This window comes from Oculina patagonica, chromosome 1 (assembly GCF_052425735.1).
Source record: "Oculina patagonica isolate OP01 chromosome 1, crgOcupat, whole genome shotgun sequence".
Taxonomy (NCBI): Eukaryota; Metazoa; Cnidaria; class Anthozoa; order Scleractinia; family Oculinidae; genus Oculina; species Oculina patagonica.
In genome coordinates, this window is record NC_135758.1 from 12496599 (window position 1) to 12519234 (window position 22636).

The 22636-nt window shown below is 38.0% G+C and overlaps 2 protein-coding genes across 2 annotated transcripts; one reads left to right on the top strand and one right to left on the bottom strand.

Moving 5' to 3' along the window:
* Positions 1-815: 815 nt before the first annotated feature.
* LOC144656997 (tetraspanin-3-like) lies at positions 816-10063 on the bottom strand. The gene is made up of 7 exons (XM_078517272.1): positions 9940-10063; positions 8681-8872; positions 7207-7281; positions 6749-6847; positions 5291-5425; positions 2924-3007; positions 816-1950 (listed from the first exon to the last, which is right to left on the bottom strand). Exons 1-7 carry the CDS (start codon positions 9985-9987, stop codon positions 1864-1866), a joined length of 720 nt encoding a protein of 239 aa, XP_078373398.1. The 5' UTR covers positions 9988-10063; the 3' UTR covers positions 816-1863.
* Positions 10064-10445: 382 nt separating this feature from the next.
* Positions 10446-21546, top strand: LOC144656744 (uncharacterized). The gene is made up of 2 exons (XM_078516981.1): positions 10446-10712; positions 18340-21546. The coding sequence occupies exon 2, from the start codon at positions 18441-18443 to the stop codon at positions 20415-20417; it is 1977 nt and encodes a 658-aa protein (XP_078373107.1). The 5' UTR covers positions 10446-10712; positions 18340-18440; the 3' UTR covers positions 20418-21546.
* The last annotated feature ends 1090 nt before the right edge of the window (positions 21547-22636 follow it).

Consider the following 22636-nt stretch of genomic DNA (forward strand, 5'->3'; position numbering starts at 1 on the left):
TAGAGAGCCTGCTCGCAGGTAATCACGTGTTTTACGTTCTCGTTTCATTTTTAGTTCCCTTGTGTTTTAACTACTGCGTTTCATTTTGAGTTCCCCCATGTTCTATCTTCTGTTTTTCATTTTGAGTTCCGTCGAATTTTGTCTTCTGTTTCATTTTAAGTTGCCTTGTGTTTTATCTACTTAGTTTCATTTTAAGCTTCCTTGTTTTATATTATGCGTTTCATTTTAAGATGCCTTATGTTTTAACTACCTTATTCTTACTAATTTTTGCGAATACTAATATTTTATTTTCGCGATTTCAAAATAATCACGAAATTTAGTACGCGCGAAAAAAACATTGCGTGAAATTTAAATACGCGAAAATTAATACCATATTTTATATCAAAACAATAAAAATTTTACCTTTTGTGTATTTCCAGTGGTTCCTTAGACTTTGACGACTGATCCATAAAACACTGACAATATCGCGAAATTTAATACACTTTTCCTCTAATTTTTCTTGCAATCGCGAAAATTAATACTTGCGAAATTCGGCTCTCAAGTTTTCGCGAAATTAAGTACACGCGAAAATTAGAAAGATTAAGGTACTGCGTTTCATTTTGAGTTCCCTCGTGTTTTAATTTCTGTTTCATTTTGACTCCCTTATCTCTTATTCTGATCGTTTCATTTTGAGTTCCCTCGAGGCCAGCTCGCCTCGCTCGCTAATTTCTGTTCACCCCACGAAGCACTGCATGGGGAGCCTGTTCCCCCAACTTTTACCATAGTCCACCCCCCCCCCCCCCCCGTTTAACAGTATTGTATTGTGAACAACGTACTTGAACTTTGCGATAATTAATTTATTTACAGTTACCAACTTCAAGAATTAACAGAACATCAATAATTTCACAGCTCACAATGAACAAAGTTCTGTGACTTTACTGTGATCAGAAAAACAATTATTTAGACAATTATGGCTCAGTCTACCGCCGTTCACTTTGTTATCAATGGCAATCAAATATCATCTGACAAATTTAACAATAAATTAATGTAGTATAATTTTCACTTTTCTGTTAACTCACATTCAATAGAAAGACAATAATGCTTAAAAATGCAAAAAGCCAAGCTTACTTTTGTTAAATAGCATCTTAAAATACAAGATAACCGCAAACATTATCAAAACATGTAAAGGACAAAAACCCTAAAGATCATCTAGATAATTATGCAATTTTTAGGAAATTATCTCACCGAACATCAAACTGGTCCCGAATTTTAATTTCTAAAAGCAAAACGTGTCTTCGCAATACAGACCAAAGCCAACTCAGAGTAACTGACAGTTAGATTTACACTATGTTTGATTTTGATTCACAAATCATTACCCAGTGAAAGCTATGGTGGCTTAAGTAAAGCTATGGTGGCTACGCCAGGAATTTGAGATGGTGATGGTAAATTCCTAGTGTAAAAAAATAAAAATATTATTGTCCACAAGAGATCCAGAATTCAGTTGGAGTTAACGGAGTTCTAGTTATCTGGAGTAAAATTACTGCAATGCTCGCAAATCCAAGGGAAACACTAGTTTTTTGATTGAGTTACTGTGAAGTTTAAGTTGACTTTGGCCTTCAACAACAACGCAAGACCCATTTCTTCTTCAAACTTGAGTTTTTGAAATGATTAGTCTATAGAACTAAACAGCATATAATCAATTTTATTGAATAACACTATTTAAACTTACATGCATATGAAATATATGGCTATTGAACAGCTAATAAATCTAAACAAGCAGTACAGAAAAAGTTTAGGCTAATAATATTTATATTTATTTATCAGTTAGCTTTAAGTGAGGTTTGAGCAGCAAGTTCCCTTCAACACTGATCTGTTCCATGTTCATTAGACTCGTATTCCTCCGTCAAGTTGCAGGTACCCTGACTCGCCGCTACAGCACATCAAATAACATGCTCCAATCATGCCAAGCAGCTGTTAACAAAATGTAAATGTTTTAAATTAAAAATTGAATTAAATTATTAAATTATTAGTTCACAGCACAAAGCACATATTTCTCAGTTACAGTTGAGAGATATCCTAGCCAGCTTTTGGGCTTTGCCTCAGACATGCAGGTAGTTATCCATTGTTTTTTGACTCTGAATAGGGCATTGACTGCTCTATTGAGCTCCCCCTCTTCAAACCTCTTTTCTCTACAACCCTCTAAGTTATGACCATTTTAGTCACTATGGCGACTAGAATTTTGGAATCTGTATGTTGTAGATTCACTTTGAAGAATTAGTTCTTCTGCTATTAAAACCTTCTGGGGACCAGTACCACAACATTTCTGGGTTAGGTAAACTGATCTTTTAAAAATTTTGCAGATAATACAGATAATAATATTTTGATGACTAAAATTTTCTATTGGCAACTTCACCGAAATAAGCAGTTGCCAAATGCCCACTAAGGAACACTAAGTTTTTCAGTCCAATTAACCCTTTTCATCACCAGCACAAACAAATAGAATTCATTAGCCTCTTTATACTCTGCGTCAAAAATTCAGTAAATGTCTTGTTCAGACTATTCAGGTATTTTGGCTCACAGCACTAAGAATAACAAATGGTGGAGTATAGACAGTAAAGGCCCTTAAGGTTGGGACTTACTAGAGCTTTTACTGACAGTTTATGCAACAATCCCCACCCCCACCCCCACACAAAAAAATGTTTTTACACCTAAACTGGGGTGCAAAAAGAAATGGTCCAAGACAGATAGTGAAAATAAAAATATGGCTTTTGTGAAAAAAAAAAAAACCTTTTTGTGATATGTTTTTAAAATCAGAATGTAGTTGTATACCTTTCATTAAATGCGTCTGAGTGATTTGAACAACCTACTTAAGGTACATTTCTCAAATATCCAACTGCAAGGCTATGGGGTTTATTAGCACATGTATTATGCATCAGGCACTTACTTGCAGCACAGCAACTCCAATACCAGTTCCCATGATATAATTGAGGTTGTGTTTAACCTTATCAGTCAGTTTGTCCAAGCAGCCCTACAAAGATTGAAACAAGATTGTTTTCGACTTTAGTAGGTTGCACGTAGCAAAGTTTTACTAGGCAAACTACTACATACTGGTCACAATTAATACAAACACAAATAATTTTAGATCACAATTAGCCTCTGTATACTGCCATGTGCATAAAATTTGCCATTATAATGAAAGCACTGGTTACTTGAAAACATCTGCAAAAACTAGAACACTTGAATCTTGAGGCTCGAGGCTTGAGGCTCATGTTTTTCTATTTGCCATAAGTTCTGGAAATGTTTTCGCTGATGTCCTTCTTCTTTCTTTCTTTTTTTTTTCTTTTCAAATTCAATTGGGTGAATCTCAAAATTGGAGATGTAAACAATGACACCAGAAAGGTTACCCTATTTTAGAGCTAAATTGACTGCTATTGAAACCTCACATGTTTTAGTAAAAAACTGTGCCTTTCCTGTGTGTTGAATTTACCTTGAGGTTACTTTTTTCTAGCGACTACTAATTTTAGCAATTTTTTCTGGGCAAGATTTAGCGACTATTAAATTTAGCGATTTTCCGAAAATTAAAAAAAAAAGCAATTTTAATATATAGCTAAGATGGAAATAAATGTTCAGTAATATAACAAAGTCACATAAAATTGAACGAACATTATCGTTGTCAGAGAGAACAAAGTGAATTGCAAATGTTAGAATGTGGGTCCTCGTCAGGGAAATCAGTCATATTCTCCACAATCTCGAGCCCAGAGTGACCCCCGGCTCCGCGATCCGTCAGCGGTTGGTCAGCGGTAGGGTCGCCGGGACTCACTCTGGGAAACTGAATATTAATTCAGTTGCCTACTGGTCCTCACAGAACAATAGAAATCAACACGGAAGTCAAAATCTTCCCCGGAAGTAAACCAAACCGGAAACCATGGAAAAACATTTTTTGTTTCGGCATAGTCAAATGTTCAGGTGTATCACCTTAATTTTGTAAAACACCTAAGAAATCGTCATATGGCGCTACATAAATGAAGTATTTTCTAATTCTACCATTCTTTTTGAACTCAAAAGATAACTTGAATAAAAAAGGACTTCCTTTAAACGTCAATTCTGAGCGGAGTTTTAAAACAACAACGACGGCGTCACCAAGGACAAGGTCGATTGAAAACTCAATTTATAGTTGACTTACAAATCTTGCTAGAACTACTGTTTTCTTTCAAATCTCCGTTCCGGTTGAAAAACTGAATATGACAGACAGTGCTCGATTCAAAATAATAACTAATAACGCAGAATTTGAACATTACGCGTTGTTGTTTTGCTGAAAAAAGAAATTGTACAATTGTGTGCACGTGAATTGCGTGAATGTGTGCACGAGCTGAGTCGCCGAAATGCTAATTACACCTTTTGAATAGTGTTGACCGGTGTGGCTTTTAACGTCTTTATTGATATTACCGCCATTCGACAAGGAAAAAATTATTTGCTCGAAAACATGCAATCTATCATGAAAAGATGGGCTGTCAGCGAGAAGCCTTTGAAATATACGAAAGTCGCCAAACAAAATTTTTTGTCAACAGAACAATAGCTTGTCCGTGCGTTGTGCATTATGTAAATTTCTTCACTGTCGTCCGTAAAACAACAACGAACACATGCACACAGTCAGGCAGAGTCTTGGAAGGCAAACAAGATCTTTGATTTAAAACCAATACAGCAGTATGCTCAAGAAAGAGACTAACGGAAATCAAAACACCAGACGCTCTTTTGTTGACTTTCTCTTTTGTTAACTGCAGAACATTTTTGTTACTTTTGTTGCTTCGATAAACGCCAGTTTTGTCGATACTGTGTTAGAAATAGTTCAACTTTCTCGATTTACTTCCGTTCTGGGAAATTTACTTCTGCTTAGACCTGAGAGCATGCGCAATAAAAACCGGAAGACCAAGGTTCTACCTGAAATCGACCTGAAATTGATCTGATCAATTCCAGTTTCCCAGAGTCCGTCCCGTACCGCTGACCGACATAGACGGACTCTGGGCTCGAGATTGTATTCTCCACAAATGCCGGTGATCCCAGCTCTCTCCCAACCCTTCTTAATTGTTGCCCTACCTTCTGACGTTGTCATATAGTTAAACAAGGCCACTATATTTGTATTCCTCTGGCTGATGGAGGTATTAATTTAATGCATATTAAATTTGACTGAGACAAATTTTAGCACGTACTAGATTTAGCGATTTTGGCCCAACTCGCTAAAATCGCTATAATTAGTAGCCGCTAACAATAGTAAACTTAAGGTAAGTGACCCTGAAGGATTTTTTCCACATACCTCACTGTAAGCATTGATTTGTGTGCAAACAATTGCTGTATCAGAACAGCAGGATTTAGGATATTGCAGAAAATGTTTTTTAGCATAAGGTGAAGACATCCAGTCAGATGGGCTTTTACTGCCACAGCACTTCAACTACAAGATGAAAGCAAAATGGGTCACACTTGTTAGTAAAAATTATTTCTATGCAAAATTAATCACAACACTGTGACCTCAGTAACATGAAAGAAATAAATTCAGCTGAATGTTCGAGCAAGGAGTGCAAAAATTAAATACCAAAAATCTACTCATAGCACAGCAACATTTTGTAATTAAACTATTTTAAGATCTTATTGAAAAGTCAAACCTCATAAAAAATTAATGTTTAACATGTGTGCCATTTTGTTTTGAACTGGCGTGAAATGTCCATTTTAACTGAAATATAGTTAATTTCAAATCCATTTTTCTCGTGCCAGGTCAGCTTGAGTGCTTAAGTTTTCGCAGGTTTTTGTATGCTGTACTCAAACTGTTATAATAAGTACTATGCTAAGAGGTCTCTTTGGTAACTTTATTTTTGACTATATAACTTGAATGTTGGGTGGAAAGCATCTTAAAGCAAAATAGCACCAAGTCCAACATTTTCACTATGAAAGTCAAGTTTTGAGCTAATTTTAAATGTGGTTGTACAGGTTGTATGTCAGTGACCATTCTTGTGTAAGACCAATCATATGCAGCTGTAGTCCCATAAATAAATTCAGCTGAATGTTCGAGCAAGGAGTGCAAAAATTAAATACCAAAAATCTACTGTTGCAAATTGTACTTCTTGTCATAAATAAATTCAGCTGAATGTTCAGTCTTATTTAACTCAAGTGGGTTTAATTCAAATTTTTGTTGAAGTTGCAAATTGTACTTCTTGTCATCACTAATAGGAGAGGGACATGGGGGGATCGAACACCGCACCAAAAAAAAAAACAAACAAACAAACTGCACAGCAATATAGTCAAGTTACTTATCAATTTTGTTACACATAAAACACATGGTGTGTGCTTTTAACAAATAAGGACAGATTAATGAAGATGATAGAATTATATATAGTTCCATTACACCCCTAATAGTTTTGTTTCACCTAATGCCGTAGGTTTCAAAACACAAACATCACACACCGTAGGGGTTTGAGATCACTGCAAGATGGGATTTTATTCAACGCAACACAGCATAAAAAATTAGCAACACTGCAACACCACAAACCCCCATGTCCCCTTCCAATAGATTGCAGACAAAAAAACACTCCTGACTAGTGATTTGACCACAGAAATGCCGTAAATATCCAAAGTTTACCCCAAAATCAGCAAAAATACATAAGGTTTAGACAAACATCTTCCTTCAGGAGATTTGACAACTCATCTGGGAGACAGGGGAGGTACATACGATAATTTTCCCTTGCAAGGCCTGAGTGCTTGCAAAGTAAAAGATACTAACATCTTTCTGAAGATCATCCACAGCTTTATCCAAGGATGAATCTTTATCATCATAAGCCTTTATTGCATCAATAAAACCATCATTCACAAATGTTTGGGCCTGTCGGGATGAAAAACAATTTATACATTCAATAATTCATGCATCATCAAATGCGGAATCATGCTTTGCTTCCCAAAACAGCATTAGCAAATAATTTTATTTCAGCTGCAGTGCTCAAATGCTTAGATTGAAATACAAAGGTATTAATTAATATATTCTTTTATATTCTATAAGTTTGGAATACTGGTACTGCACAATAAATTATTGTTTGTTGATGTCTCTCTTAATAACTGTTGATCACTCACAAGTTTTCATAGTTTGGCACTCTGCATATGCAAGTTACAAGTCTAGAAAAGTTGTAGGATAGGGCCTTAAGAAAATGTTTTTAAAGAAATTAAACAAATAATTTTTTCTTGTACCTTATCCTTGTAGATGTAGCCAAGAACCCCTGCTGTAACCTCCAGTGCAAATACAATGAGCAGCAATACAAAGAACTACAAGATAACAAACAAAGTGAATGTTACTGTTATTAAAAGTGTCAAACTTAAATCTCAAAATAAAAAATAAATTTAAATATTAAATGGCTTAAAATGTCATGCACCAGTCGAGATAGTGCCCATAACCCATAATATTGATTTTACTGTCACTAACAACAATTAAATAATGTTTGAAAATATTAAGTTAATTAGCCCCAGGACATTTTGTGCCCGCCGACTATTGAATGTCTTTTGACTTGTAACATGATCACTTTTTTTGTTGTCTTGTTCATTTCAGTTGTTTCTTAACACCCTCTCCTGCCGTGGGGGGACTCTCCTTGAGCTCTCAGGTGTTTCTTGTTAGACGGGCCCAGGCTGATAGTGGCGCTAGCGGCCTCCACCCATCTCTTGCTTTCTTTTTCGTTGTTGGAAGGGTATCGAAGGTCACTCATTCTGATTGGATTAGAATGGGCCATCTTTCATCAGCCACTTGAAATTGCCGGATGGGGGGAAGGGGTGTGGGATGGAGGTAATATAATCACTTGTTTTTCTAGTAAGGGCTTTCTACGTCATTCATTCTGTTTGGCTTACTAGGCGTCATCTCTCATCAGCAACTTGAAATTGCTCAGATCATAGGGAAGAGGGGTTTTATAATAACACACGTAATATGCATTTTGTATGTGTTTGACTCAATTAGAAATCCTCCCTTAGACCACAAAACAGACTAGAACCAGGCAATTATAAATGATTTGTACAAGATATAAACGAAAGAGGCACGTTATATTTTACGAGTTTTAGTATTAGAACGAAAACAAAAGAATAACAAAAATGTTTGCGGTGGAATAATGGAATATGGTACACTCTTTTTTATAAAAAGCCCAAAATTTAAGAACATCCTAAGAACATGCCCAAAGTTGAATTTGGGTAAGAATGAATTTTATTTTTATCCTATTTGTTGTGAGTGCCAAATACATGTACTAAATGAATAAATCTTCATTCAAATCCTGACCTGTTACCAACACTGTCATCACTCATTGGTGACTTGAACATCTAATGGTTAGGAATGACTTTACTGCAGTAATATATTTACCACTTCGTTTGTAAAATTTAAAAAATAAGAACATTTGAAGAACGTGAATATTTTAGGCTCAAATTTTCAAAAAGGTTAAGAGCATTCAGCTTTCAGAGAAAATTAACCGTTCTTATATATATAGAAGAGAGTGTAATGGCCCTTGACGCTATGTATCAGGCCCGTCTGTAAAGCGTAAGGTCTTCTTGTTTCCATTTAAAGATGCCCAAACAGATTCTCTTGTTGTTTTCTTGTGTGTTTTGCGAGAGTGGTGTAGCAGGGGATAATTACACCTTCTCCAGCAAAAAAAAATAATAATACTAAGTCTTAGGTTAAGCAAAGGCTTACAGTTGAAAGGCAGCATTTGTTGTCACGGCATGTTCCGCAACATCCAAACAAAGCAGTTATAAAGATCAGGACACCCACTCCAACCAGGATACCACAGGGAACCAATGTGTATTCATCTGTTGTGATCTCGGTGATATCACTATACTTCTTGATCAGCCATGCAGCCAGGAAAATAATTCCGGCAGAAACACCCTGAGAAAAATCAAAGAACATTTTGAGTTTCACTCATGCCAAGAAGACAGTGTTTACAGTGTCTTTCTATGCATAAACTGCAAAGGTTTTTTGTATCAGTATGCATAAGGAGACTATCTGATTCTATACCTGCTAACTTTTTCTGGGTCAAAGGCATGAGATTTTTATCCTGAGAGTGAAGGATTTCCGAGACGATACGACAATGTCTGAAGTATTTCGAAGACGTTCCGAACATATCCCGATCCCAGTATGTGGACGTGTTTTGTTAAACACGACCTCGTTCCCAAACGCTTTTTTTTGTCAAAACTCTGTCATTTCGGGGAAAGTATCGCGATATACTCATTTTACATGGAGTTTTCTTTTCTCACACTGGTTTATTTACATTTTTTGGAAAATGTGTCGTTTGTGGTTGTAAAAACTCACATTTTTCGACTAGGCGTGAGAAATTGGTTCGTAAGCGTGAGTTGGCTTGAGATCGAAGTTTTCAACTTGCAGGCGTGAGACTCACGATCAAGGCGTGAGAGTTGGCAGGTATATGATTCTGTATGCATTGCATGCTGTTTATTTTCTTGGAGGGGAAATTTGGACTTACTCGTCAATAAGCGGCGGGGGGAAGGAGAGTAATGAATTAGAATGGCCCTCATCGAGTGATATGCAACAAAATATAAGCTTTAAACATGTATTTACATAATTTGCAGCTCACTGAGCAAGGAAATGTTTAGTTCTTGTTGTTTCCGTCCCGTTCAGACACATGAAAATGTGGCGAGGATTACTTCATAATAGTGAAATGTTCGCCTTCAGAATGTTGCTGAAGCTCAGTTTTTATTCGTTTATTTGGCTGCGGTTTGAGACAACAAAACGCTTCTTCCGAAAATGCTTAACTTACTTACGACACATATTCAGCTTATATAATTGAAGAAAAGTAATTCTTAATGAGTATTTTACGCATGATTCACTTAGCTTTTTTTTCGTTCGAAAACGATGCCTTTCCCGTTTGTATGTTTTCTGAGCAGGCAAATTCGAGCTACAAGGAATAATTTTACAAAACAGCTCTTTGAGTTACTCACCAAATAAATGAAGTTGAAGAAAAACAAGAAAGCCTTTGCAAAGCCCATGGTAGTCACGAGAAAATGAAATCTTTCTTCTCAAAGCTCACTCGTTATCAATTCACCATTACAACAGCGCCTCAAAATAGAACGAGGGCTTGGAAACTAGCCCATTTCAATGACGTCATGATCAGAAAAGGACTAGACAGTCACTAGACTACGTGCCATTGTAAATGATTATTTTTTATCCCTTGTAAAAACTGTTATTTTATAAAATTTTAGCTTGCTAAGTATTTTATTTTAGGGATGCCAATGCTGAAAGATAGTTTTATTTTTAGTGGTCCCTTCCCCAGAACCTTTCAAGCAATTTTTTTCGGGCAGCTCTCTCCACCTTCCCCCCTCCCCCCCCCCCCCCCCTCCCCCAACCTCATGAAATAATGAACCGTTCCTTATCTGGTCTCAAATGAGCTTTCTTTGTTTCTCAGAACCTGTCAACGGACGACCTTTCCGAAAACTGTCCGAAAGCGAGCAGAAGCGACCGACAGAATGGAAATTTAAACAATAACCTCAACACAAAAGATTTCTTGGTGCAAACAAAGCCGAAATAATTAAAATTCAAAGCGCCTCCCTTTTGATGAATTAATTTGTTTGATCGAAGCCATAACAAAGGCCGGAACAAAGGATTTAGTTTCATCGCCGCATGTTTTTCAGTCACCAGTCATCGAAGAGTTTCTCTGCTGGATTTCTAGACCTAGAAAAAAGTACAGTCCGTGAGATCTCAAGCCGATACCAAGGTAAGACTCGTTTATATATATCAGGGGCAGAAACAACAGAAATTTCACTTTAATATTTAATAAAGGTCGCTGTTGCTGATCTCGTTTCGAGACAGCGTAATCGAATAATCGGATCAAATGAAAGTGGTGTATTTTAAGATCACCAATGCAAGTTCTTCGGTGTTCAACGGCTTTCATAATGAAATATTTCTTATATTTCCTCTAGGATGGTTATGGCCAACTTTCAGTCGGCCGTCAAAAACTAAAAAATCAATTTCTATACAACTTTCCTTATTCTTTCCTGGCCAAATCGAGTACACTCTTTTTTCTTTAATTCTAACAACAACAAAAAATAATTAAACCCAGGATAAAATAACGTCTCATTTTGGGCTAAACCTGAGCCATCTTTATTTTTTACGTTTTAAGGCCAAAAATGTTGTTAAGATGTTCTTTAGTGATAAAGTATTTCAATATAAAAATGTATGCGGACGTGACCAAGAAACGTAACAGTCGTAACAAAGAGCATTGTGGCGTCTCAATTGATATGTTTGCGCCGCCTGCTCTCCGAAACATGGTGTCGCGGACAATTGAAGATGTCACGCCAACCCATGCCAACCACTTCTCGATAAATTAGGCTTTAAAAACAGCACTGAACGCAGAGGTTCATAACGTTACCACAGTTTTGCATTTATTGAGACCGACTCTCAGCCTTGGGTATGTCTTAAAATATGGTCAATTGTCGCGAGGCAGAATTTAGAAGAATGAAAACGGCCAAGGTCTTCGGTAAACCGCAATTTATTCTGTGAAGGTCGCTAGTCACAAGCTGAGATGGTAGCGTAACTTAGGGCGCGTTCGTTTGGGAATATTCTGGAACAAAAATATAATCCGGAATATATTCCGGCTATTCTGCTCCTCGGAGCAGAATGGCCGGAATGGAAATCCAAGTATTCCGGAAAAGGAAGAGCCGCCAAACGAACGCTTACTCGCATTATTCCAATCATTCTTACTCCGGATTGATCCCAAACGAACGCGCCCTTAGCGTGTTTGAGAGAGGATTATTATGTTCTTTTCATCCCATGCTATTCGTTTTCACTGATTGAGAGCTACAAGGCAGCTCTATTTATATGAAAACACTTAGATTAATTACTTTTCATGCTATTAATATGCGAAAGATAGGTGTCTCCGGAGATGCCCCAAGCAACAAAAAGAATGCTAAATGAGCTAAGTTTGTTTACTCGTGCAAAGTTTTGCAAAAAGGAAATATCATAATAACTGAAATTCAACTCAAAGAATTAGTTCGCTCCTATGAAAGCTAGTGACTTTGACGAAACCAGAAATTCTAGTTTTAAGTTGTAGAAATATATGAAACCAAGCAAAACGCAGTTCAATTGAGAACAAAGGACATTGAAGGTGTCAACCCTCGCGAGCGACCTTAGTTTTTTATAATGAGGTAAGCAAGCCTTATCATTATGCGAGCTCGGACTAGAAAGTGCAACCTCGTTCCCAGGGCTTTTCCCTTGGTATAATTACCAAGGGAAAAGCCCTGGAAATACCAAGGGAAAAGCCCTGGGAACGAGGTTGTAGAAAGTGCGAACAATTCCGGACGCAACTTAATTAAATAGGTCGTTTCGGTAAAATTAATTCTCTTGCAATTTCGCAGCTGAAAACACCTCTTACGGAAAGCAATACGTTTTACCATAGAAAACAAATTTTAAGCTACAACTAGGAAAGCTCACAAGAAAAGAAAAAAAAAAAAACTAGTTCTCACTAACATTGCAACCGCTTTCGACTTATCCTTCAGTTCATGTCGTCTTTTTTGCTGCTGAATTTCGCAAGGAAACTCTTAATTAGCTGTCCGCCTATCGGCTTAAATTTTTGAAAATATCCGGAAAATTATTTTGAACTATCTATCAACTTTATTGGTCTCAAAATTTTACAATAAAAGAAAAGGACCAAAAAGGAATTGCGCGAACGGGAAAATAGTTGCCCATGCGAGGCGCAACCCTAAAAACTAAAAAGAATGGCGATAAAAATCTTAAATTTAAAAAAAAATTAAGGGCTTTTGATCTTCAATGTATGTATGCCTCGTTCCAAAAGCGCGATGGCCCAATCACGCTAAACGCAATGTGTATATTCGTCGTTCTAAAAGACGCTAAACACAAACGTTTGTTTAAAAACAAGCCGGATGCCGCAAGATTTTCTCACCCCTTCGATGAAAACGTCTCGCGAGTCTCAGTACTCAACAACTCTTGTAAAATCTTTATTTTCTTTTTTACAGTTTTATATTAACTCCTTTGCAGTTGACCTCATGATCAGTCTATATTATTTTACTCTATCTCTGGAGTGTCCCTCGCCAAGAACTGGCAAATCTCGTTTGTGACTGATTCTTTCAGTCTGTTTTAATTGTGACTTAGTCTTTCATTCTGCTGTGATTTGTGTCTGACCAATTGCGGGTTTACGGGATGAGTTTTTTTCAATCCAGTGAACAAAATTTTAGACTTCTACCAGCGAGCAAAGTCAGCAAATTGATAGATTTCAAGGAAGATTTGATTTGCGCTTTCTTGATTTCAAAACGTCTGGCCGAAGAACTCTCTTGAAATCTTTTTCTTTTTACATATTTAACTGAACTACAAGAACTTACTCCGTTTTAAGATAGACTGTCCACAGCCTATATTTCAACGCAAAAAAGCGAAAAAATCGGCGAGTGAAGCAAAAGTGAGCGCGAAGCACGGGAGGGGGGTAAGGGGGCATTTGCGAGATAAAAAAAAATAGGGTATTCTCTCCCCGTTCTTTCCTCGCGCTCATCGATAAAAAAATACGAAAGAATAAAGGGCTGTGAACGGTCTATTTTAAGAAAATTTTCTTGGCCTGGAAGCGGAAAGCACCGACTTTGTCTCGACAACTGACTTGTCAAAAATGCCGAAGATTTTTTCACCTTTATGGATGAAAATGTCTTGCGAGTCAAAACGTAAGAACTCATATTAAATTATAAACACTAAAATTGCAGTCAGGAATATTCATAACTCAAATATTTGTCTGTCACTGACTATTATCAAACGTTTTAAACAACGTTTGTTTGAAACTTATAAAGACGTTTCGGCCGAGAATCTTCGGCCTTCCTCGGTTTTGAAAAAAGCCAACGGCTTACAACGGTTACATTATGCGCGTGCGAGAGTGTCTCACAGAACACGCGTGACATGGCGAAAGCGCGCGATCGCTGCGCGAGACTTTAAATGTCACACTAGCGACTTGTAAATGTCGGGAATGTCAATATGTTTATTTCCCGCGTTCTGGTCCCTTAGAGAATGCCATGCCTCAAGGAAGAGCCTCTTGTGATAGTCCGTCATCCTAGCCACGATGGTTGCCTGGTCGAAATCCATGTTGTGGTTGAATTCGTTCGCGTGTTGGGCCACTTTTGAGTTGCTGTCACAAACATGAACTGCCCTTTTGTGTTCTTTTATCCTAGTTTGCAGGGCCCTGTCCGTTTGTCCGTAATAAACAAAATCGCAATCACTGCAAGCAATTTTGTAAACAACGCCTCTGGTCTGTGCCGCTGATAATAGTCAGTGACAGACAAATATTTGAGTTATCATATTAAATTCTTTTCAACTGATCTCAGTTTGTATTTACCCAAACTCTGGTGTGTCTGATTTCGCCAAGACTAAATATTTTAGTCTGACGCGACTGTCTTTGACTGTCCGCTTTCAGTCGTGTCTAACAAATCGGGTTTAGATTTGAGGCTTTCAATCCAGCAAAGCTGTATTTAATCAACCAATTTAATCAGAAAATTCTTCAACTTCTACGTACTATTAAGCTTGCGCTTCCATTCCTTTTGAAATCAAGAAAGCGCAAATCAACTCGAAACCTACACAATTCGCTCGTTGTATCCTCGACTGTAATCTGTTGGACTGAAATCCACGGTGGGCACAAAGTGCCCCAAAAACGCTCACCTTCTTTCATCTTTTTCGTTTTTGATACTGGTTACCTGAAATTTTGCATAAATATAGAACTCGTCATTCTGAAAAATCGTATGTTTTTTGTTTTTCGAATTTCGAATTTTTTGGCGGGAAAATGACGTCACAAAGTCGGCGCCAAATTTTTTTTTAATTAGTATGGACTATTTTTTGACAGTTTCTGAAAGAACTTGTCGCAAAGATCTTGAAACTGAAAAAATTTCTGAGATATGTCAATCTAATAAAAAGTTATCGCTAATTGAAGTTTGAATTTCCCGCCATTTTGTTACTAAAAATAGCTCAAAATGGCGGAAAACTCAAACTTCAATGCACCATAACTTTGGTTTGGATTGACGTATTTCCGAATTTTTTTCAATTTTAGGATCTTTGCGACAAGTTCTTTCAGAAACTGTCATAAAATGTTCCACATTAATTTAAAAAATTTTTGGCGTCAACTTTGTGACGTCATTTTCCCGCCAAAGAATTCGAAATTCGAAAAACAAAAAACATACGATTTTTCAGAATGACGAGTCCTATATTTATGCAAAATTTCAGGTAGCCAGTATCAAAAACGAAAAAGATGAATGAAGGTGAGCGTTTTTGGGTCACTTTGTGCCCACCGTGAATCTGCATGGAAACAACTTTTTCTGCGCACTTACGTGTTAAGATCACCCAATCAGAATAAGAGGTTCCTCGATCTTACGTCATTATTAACCAATTGTCGAACAAAGATTTTTTTGCACCTACCGAGACTATTAGAGGCCCCACTTCGATCGTAATCGAGATTTTTTCTGTATACCAAGGAAATACCCTATACCTTTATACGCGGGACTACAAGAGGCCGAAACCCCGAAACCCCGCGGGGGCAATAAATATCTTTTCTTAAGTGTTCGTGTTTCCTAAGTTATAAAGTTTACAACAGCGGTTAACCGAATTTATTTTTGAGTTAAAGATAAAATAAAGTCGAAACAATGATTCCCTTTGACAAGCCAAATACGAGTAACCGTTCAGCAGCTACGGAAAACTAGTTAAAACTGAAAAGTAATTTTGAAGTAATCTGCAACGCGAGTTTACACTTAACTCATATTTTATGAAATCCTTGTTTTCCGCAGATGAACTAATAATCTATACGCTCGAGCGCGTACTAAGAATATATTTTTAAAATAATTCCAATTAAAATATGGTTCTACACAGTCTCAGTCTCAACTTACTTATAAAGGTTCTTTTGAAAAAGGGTGTTTACAATTCATTTGGTTTGTTAAAAATCGACTTAAATGAGTCTTTTTGCCTATTCCTATTGCCTTCATGTCGATGTAATTTATTTTCATTGTTAATCACCATTTCGGTTTCTGATGAGGCGGAGAAATTTGTACTCCCTCTCCCTCCCCTTCCGACGCCTGCTATGCAGGCTATAGCAAATGTAAAAAGTTTGACAACGATTTTGACGATTTGCAATTCTGTTGCATTTTGGGATTATGAAAATTTTAATTTTTTTTAAACTCATTTTCTTTTAAAGCAAATATACTAACTGAATATAAGCGATGACTCATGTATTGGTGCAATGAGGTGCACCAATATGGCGGCCCCATACTGGGCAAAAGACTTCGACGATTAACAGAAGTGATAGTCCAGTTCCTGAACTCTCTCTTTCGCGCGCCCTTTAATTTATTGGGGTTTAACCCAGGCGCGCGAAGAGAGAGTCCAGGATAACTTGCATGCGCATGCTCAGAGCGAGCCAATCAGAAGCGAGGAGTGTGGCGTCACTTGCTTAGGACGCGCGCGCTAGGTTAAAAATGCTCCCTCAAATGACGAATTCCACTACGTGACCAAGCGCGCGAATAAATGCAAGGAAAATTCTTTGCTTAATAATATACATACAAAAATTTCTGCATGCTCATTGGCTGAGAGCAAGTCAATTAATCTCAAACAGTGCAGAAAGTTAAAATTGAGTGCAAAACGTTGAAATTGAATTGATTGACAGGAAAGTCGGAAAGCGCGCCAAAACAAAATGGCGGCTCTCAATGTTTGAGAGTGAAAAAATCGAGCAAAAACATAACGATTCATGAAAAGTTTGACCGATTTAACGAAAGTTATAAGTATATAAACCAAAGTACTAGGAATTGGACGTTTGTACAGCACAAGAGAGGCTTTACGAAACTACTAAAAGCTACCAATCGTGAATTTTCTTACGCGACGGCTCGTAAAGAAGAAAGATTACAAGCGTGAATTGAAGTTGGACATTTCAGCCCAAACCAATACAACTGAATAAGGATAAAAGCACCTGATAATGCATGACAAAGAGATTTAAAATTCCCCAGCGGTATCTGGATTTTACAAAGCCCGGCAACTCCGTTATGTTTAAGAACGAATCGGAAAGGTAAGCCACTGTACACGTTTTGTTTGTCATCCACTTTAAGTGAAATTTTTGTATGTGTATTATTAACAAGTAATCACATGATTTTATCTCGTACAATTTGGAATAAATCAGCACTCACAAATTTTTCAAAGACTACCGCAAATTGCACTTGCCCTACGGGCTTGTGCAATTTGGTTAGCCTTTGAAAAATTTACTCGTGCTGATTTATCTCAAATTGCACCTGAAATCATGTGATTACCTATACAAATTGCATCCAAAACCAATTCAATAAACAGCTACAAAATACTAGGAAAAGTAAACTGATAGCGAATTGTGTTTTGGCCGATAGCTTTTAGTAGACATTGACTGGAAAGCTTGGCTTTTTCAAGTTATTCCGGTGACCCTGTTTTGCTTTAGTACACGGTCGCGTAGTTGAACTCGTCATCTGTGCGCGCGCGTTTTCAAAAGTGCTGCCAAATATGGTTTTTCCCCCAATTTGGGGGAAAAAACTAGCGTATGCGCATGCAAGTTATCCTGGACTCTCTCTTCTCGCGCCTGGGTTCAGACCCTATAAAGGGCGCGCGGAAGAGAGAGTTCAGGGACTGGTCTACAGTAGTGAAGGATCACGCACGGACCGAATTTCTTGAGAAATGACTCCTTTTTTAGTAGAAACCTTCTGTAATATCCAGTTTTATTGACTTCATTCGCTGATTGGGTTTTCGATATATTTGGTTTTTGTTGCGTGACAATGAAGGGGAACTATAACGAAAGATTGGAGGGAAAAGCTTTGTACTAGGAGGGCTGATATTTAAATATCTTAATGTTAGCAGACATGCATCAGATCGGCCTATAGCCAGGGTGCTAAGGGCTGTACGGTATACCGCTGACCCGCACGTAATTAAAGGAGTTTTCATCACACAGCGGCCAAAAGTCGCGCGCGTGTGCAGTTCTCGCTAAACCTGCGCCATAAATTTTCCGAAAACTTTTGCTTAAAGCCAAAAGTTAACGCCGTCTCTGAAAAGTTAAGGTATACGCCGCTTACGCCTTGGAAATTTGATAATTGATCTCCACTGAGTTTTCCAGTTTGGAATTTTCTTTCACCGTGCTGTTTCTTTAATGGCACAGTTTCCGACAAAATTATTGTCCACCTTCCGAAAACCGGAGGTTACGTAATTTTTGCGTTTGACCGCTGTGAAGCTTTTCATAAACTTGCTAACTGTGGTTGCTGTTACAAAAAAAAAAAAAATTAATAAAGCCTGTGATAGCCAAGCTGATTTGCGAATTTTGTTGTAGTTTTGACCATCAGTTAACAATAATTGTTCCACTGCTTCTTTTGCAGAACTCGTTAACGTAAACTGGTGTTAGAAAGAGCACTGATCATTCCTCTTACCGAGTAAGCAACGCAGGTGCACGGTGTACGCCCGCAGTTAGACAAGAGACATGTACGCGATGCCGGTTAATCCTCCTTCTGCTTCTGACTGTGACATGGAACCGTCGTCAGACACTCAAACCATTTCAGAAGCTCTACAATCGAATGTAGAAAATAGATACTTGTGCAGTCAGTGTCCTGAGAGTTTTGAAAACGCTAAACTTCTCCGAAAACACTTTATTTCACATACGGCGAGCCTTGAAATGCCTTTCAAGTGTTCAACTTGTGGCGAAGGCTTTCGGGATCTTTTATCCAAACAAAAACATCTTGCAAAGCACAAACTTGAAAGAAAGTTTAAATGTGCTTATTGCCCGCGGAGTTTCTATGACATGTCAGCACTTGAAAGTCATTCATGTCACGACTTTTTTCGTGCTCAGAACCAAAGCCCAGACAAACATGATAATAAATCAAGACCCTTTAAGTGCAACCATTGTAAAAAAACCTTTGGTAAAAAAGAAAGACTCAAAGATCATCTACCGATTCATTCTGAAGTAAAACAATTCATTTGCGACCTTTGCGGGATGCAATATGCACAAAGAAGCGCACTCGACAGACATAAACGAGTCCATAGTGGCAAGCAGAACACTCAAACAGGCGCCCCAAATAAAAAGAAACGAGACCCTGAACGCTGTCGCTGCCAAGTCTGTGGTAAGCTTCTGTCCACTGTGGGCGCTCTTTATATACACCAAAGAGTTCACACCGGCGAGAAACCCTACAAGTGTAAAGAATGTGGAAAATGCTTTGCTCAAAGCTCGACACTCATTGGACATTTAAGAACGCATAGTAGTCATCAGGAAAATCCAAAGCCTTTTAAGTGCAACGATTGTGGAAACAGCTTTGCACGTGTCGCAGATTTTCACATCCATCAGCGTATCCACACTGGAGAGAAGCCTTATAAATGCGACAAGTGTGATAGGTGTTTTCGACTAAGTTCGTCCCTTTCTAAACATAAACAGGTTCACATACCTATCGCAATGCGAGTAGCAGAAGCTGCAAGAGAGGGACATAAACGTTACAAGTGTGGTTACTGTGATAAAGTATTTACAAATAACTCACACTGGCGAAGACACGAGCGGACCCACACACGAGAAAAACGCTACAGATGTACTTACTGCACTGAATGCTTTTCGCGCATGGATGATCTTAAATTACACAGAAACACCGTACATGGTTGTAGTAAGAAGACTGCAAAAGAGGGGTCGAAGCTTTACAAGTGTGGTTACTGTGATAAAGTATTTAAAGTTAACTCAAACATGCAAAGACACGAGCGAACCCACACAAGAGAAAAACCCCACAGGTGTACTGACTGTAATAAATGTTTTTCGCAAAAGTATGATCTCACATTACACCGATACACCGTACATGGTTGTGGTAAGGACGGTGCAAAAGAGGGACTCAGACTTTTCAACTGTGGTTACTGTGATAAAGTATGTACAGATAGCTCAAACATGCGAAAACACGAGCGAACCCACAGAGTAGAAAAACCGCACAGATGTACTGACTGCAGTGAATTTTTTTTGTGCATGAATGATCTCAAATTACACCGAAACACCATACATGGTTGTCGTAAGAAGACTGCAAAAGAAGGCCCTAGTTTTGGTAAGAAGACTGCAAAAGAGGTACCTAAACTTTACAAATGTGGTTACTGTGATAAAGTATTTACAGCTGGCTCACCCTTGCGAAGGCACGAGCGAACCCACACAGGAGAAAAACCTTACAGATGTACTGACTGTAATAAATGTTTCGCGCGCAAGTATGATCTTAAAAAACACCAAAACACTGTACACGGTGAAACACACGAGTGTTGGGTTTGTGGAAAGCATTTGAGTAGCTACCAAACGATGAGATTGCATATATGTCTACACACAGGAGAACGAAACCATTTTTGTCCAGTGTGTGAAAAGGGATACATCACCTTAAAGAGATTAAAACAGCATATGCGATCGCATGAAAACGGCACCGAACACAGTCAAAAAGGACATGATTAAGATTCGTCCCATTAACCAGCGGTGAAATAGAATTTTGCTATTTCGATCCGCTCTGCTTACCACTATTTTTGAGCTGTTCAGTTTAAGTACTCAGGATTTGCATAGAGTTGAACTTGATGGATATACCGAATCTTGACACAACGTTAATACACCTAAAAGGGATCACATGTTAAAAATTGTCTAGTTATTTTTTAAACAGGAGAAAGACGAAATTCACAGTTTGAAGTCAACATGTTTATTTCTTTTCTTTTCGGAAGAGACTAAGGGGGTCCTTAACGAACGATTTTAAACGTTTCTATGAGAATATTTTTGTCGAGGTTGTTCGGAAATATCGAGCTTAAAGGAAAGATTTTGCATTTCAGACATACAGCGTCAACTCATATAGAAATAAAGTCGCATGAAAAAAGTGCATAGGCTTTGTTGGTGTTTATTATCCATCAAATGACTGCTGGACTGCCGACATCATGGATCATCGAGGGAAAACTGAATGAACGACTCGCAATAAAAGTTTCCTAGAAAAACTGGCGAAATCATGGACGGGGTTGTGTGTTAGTAGTTATCGCCATTTGGATAGAGTGATTTTCAATTGAGTGAGTAATTGAGTGATGAATTTTCAATTAATCACTGTGACCAATCACAAAGTGCAAAGACAATCACGTGAACCAATTAAAACTCAAAGCAAACATGTGTAGCCGGCGTGAAGCGCGGGAAAACGTGTGCGCGCGAGTCATGATTGGTTTTGATTTTACTTCTGATTGGATGAAAAGGTGGCGCGAGTCGTTTAAATCAATCACTAAGCGTAGAAAAGCAAAACCAAAGCAAACGCAAATTGCTTTCGACACTCAAATGAAAATCGTTTTAAGGTGCAGACATAACGCGTAACAATATGTTACTGGGCGCAAAGATTTATTCATAGTCACCAAGAGCGATATTTATATAAAGAATAAATGCTATAACTTTACATTGTAGTAGGGTTCTTTTCTCCTTGATTTGTAAAAGTTTTTTGATTTATTTCCTTTTTCAGTAAGAGATGCATGAGTGCATGCTTGTGTGACCCTAATATTACAATTTATTGTATGTAATTTGGTTCAGTCCTATACTTGCTACCTCCTTAGTTATTTTAGGAAGCCAACACCCTTTTAGTTTTACAATTACTTAATTTACTTAATTTATCCTAGTGCTAGGATCATCCTAGTACTAGGATCATCCGAGCGCCATATGTTTTCAGCTTTCAGTTTACATGTGAATGGTTGCATTTGGCCCTAAAGCTAGGATCATCCCTCATCTCACAGATAGGATGGTCGTAGCGCTAGGATGATCCCAGCGTTAGGGCCAAATGCAACCATTCACATGTAAACTGAAAGCTGAAAACATATGGCGCTCGGATGATCCTAGTACTAGGATGATCCTAGCACTAGGATCATTCCATTTTACATGAAAGGAGGATGATCTTTGTGCTAGGATCATCCTCTTTGTTATCTGAGGGAAGCACATTGACCTTATTCTAGCTTTGTAGATTATTATGTCTTACTTGGGGTGTGAGTTCCTTATGGAACTCATGTTATCTGAGGGCAGCATATTGACCTCGTTCTAGATTATTATGTCCTACTTGAGTGGTTAGTTCCTTATGGAACTCATGTAATGCGAGGGCAGAATATTGACCTTGTCTAGATTATTATGGCCTACTTTAGTGGTTTTTAACAAAACTACTCAATTACAATTTTAAAATTGAATAGTTTTGTTATCCACGGGCTGGCCTGTTCCAGGCTCTCGGTAGTTGGGGGAGAGCGAAAAACACCGGCCGCGAGGAAAAATCATCCCCCTTGTATTTTTCCTCGATCGCCCACTTTTTTTGCTGTCCTTCAACTACCGAGAGCCTTGAACAGGCTATCAGAGGGCAGATAACATGAGTTCCATAAAAACCCACTGCCCAAATAAGACAATAATGTATCACGGGGTTGATATGCTGGCCTTAGATAACATAAGTTTCATAAGGTACTCACCACCCAACTCACCACCCGCCCTCGTGGTAGATTATTATGTCTTTCTTGGGTGGTCATTTCCATAATAGAAAGTAACCGCTTGCAGACTAGGCAATGAGCATTAAATTTACAGTAATTGTAATTGTTCTCTTGGGTACAGTTACCGGTTGCAGATTAGGCAATGAGCATTAAACTTACAGTAATTGTAATTGTACTCTCGGTTTAGTGAAATCCTGG